The 1,046-nt window shown below is 38.4% G+C and overlaps 1 protein-coding gene across 1 annotated transcript in view; it reads right to left on the bottom strand.

Moving 5' to 3' along the window:
- The window catches only part of tha1 (threonine aldolase 1), a 12,394-nt gene extending 11,784 nt beyond the window's left edge, over nt 1–610 (bottom strand). Inside the window, exon 1 of the mRNA XM_088323470.1 lies at nt 328–610. Within this exon, the coding sequence (XP_088179596.1) occupies nt 328–562 (235 nt within the window). The 5' untranslated portion in view covers nt 563–610. The remainder of the gene's footprint in view (nt 1–327) is intronic.
- Between the last annotated feature and the right edge of the window lie 436 nt (nt 611–1,046).

The following is a 1,046-nucleotide window of genomic DNA, read 5'->3' as shown; positions in this document are numbered from 1 at the left end:
ATAACCATGTAAAAGCAAGTCATGTTTACTAGTATAGTCCTCAATAAACAACATTACATGAAACATAATCAGCAAAAAAGTAGAGTTCGAATATAAATATCCTTCAAAAAATATAAATTAAATATAATATAAATATAAAATAAGCATAATTACCATGCAACAGTCTACTTATAGATCAACAAATTATAATATTGATAAATTAATAAATGTATGAAGAGCACTATTAATACAAAAATAACAACTGATAAAAATATGTTTATTTTAGACAAAATATCTATTTAAAAAAAAAAAAAGATAAAAGCGTGATGATAGCTGCTAACATGCTACCGTTGACGGTGGGGTCTTCACCCATGACGTCATCACCGACTTCAGCCTCCGCCATTGCCCGTCGCATCGCCTCCCCGGGTTTGGTCACCGTGTCGCTCCGGAGGTCCACCACCCGCACACGAGCTGCCTGGTCGGACTCAGAGACTCTGGAGCTCCCACCGTGGTAATAGGTTCGTTTCCCGGCATCTCTTTGAGCCCAAAAACGAAGCTTGAAAGCGAACGTTTTAAGAGACATGGATAAGGGTCTGTTTGAGAAGGAACTTTGGATCGATTGAATCTGTAATCATTGACCTGGACTCAGGCAGGACGGTTAATAGATGACCAATAAGATGATAAAAATTGCAGTAATTAGTGTTGTCCACTGAGTGGCGTCACATACATATATAAAATATACGAATTGCTCGTATCAGCCAACGTGTGTAAAAGAAGGGAAACATAAATAAGGGGGGAAAGGAACACAATGTAAAAGATAAATGGGGGAATGAAACAAAGGAACAAATTGAAAGGGGAAATAAGAGTCAAGTCATGTTTATTTGGATCACAAGGAGTCTTAAAGGGCTGCACAGACCACAGATTATTGCAAACTACAGACTAATATTACACCATCTCCTAATCTAAAACCTACATGAGAGCAAGGAAAAACTAAAAAACCTCAACATGAGGAAAGTGAAGAAACCCTGAGAAGGGATCGCACACGAGGCAACCGGGCTGCAACGGAT

This window comes from Urocampus carinirostris, chromosome 19 (genome assembly GCF_059441175.1).
Source record: "Urocampus carinirostris isolate Australia breed hairy pipefish chromosome 19, RoL_Ucar_1.0, whole genome shotgun sequence".
Taxonomy (NCBI): Eukaryota; Metazoa; Chordata; class Actinopteri; order Syngnathiformes; family Syngnathidae; genus Urocampus; species Urocampus carinirostris.
This window is presented reverse-complemented; position numbering and strand designations above follow the sequence as displayed.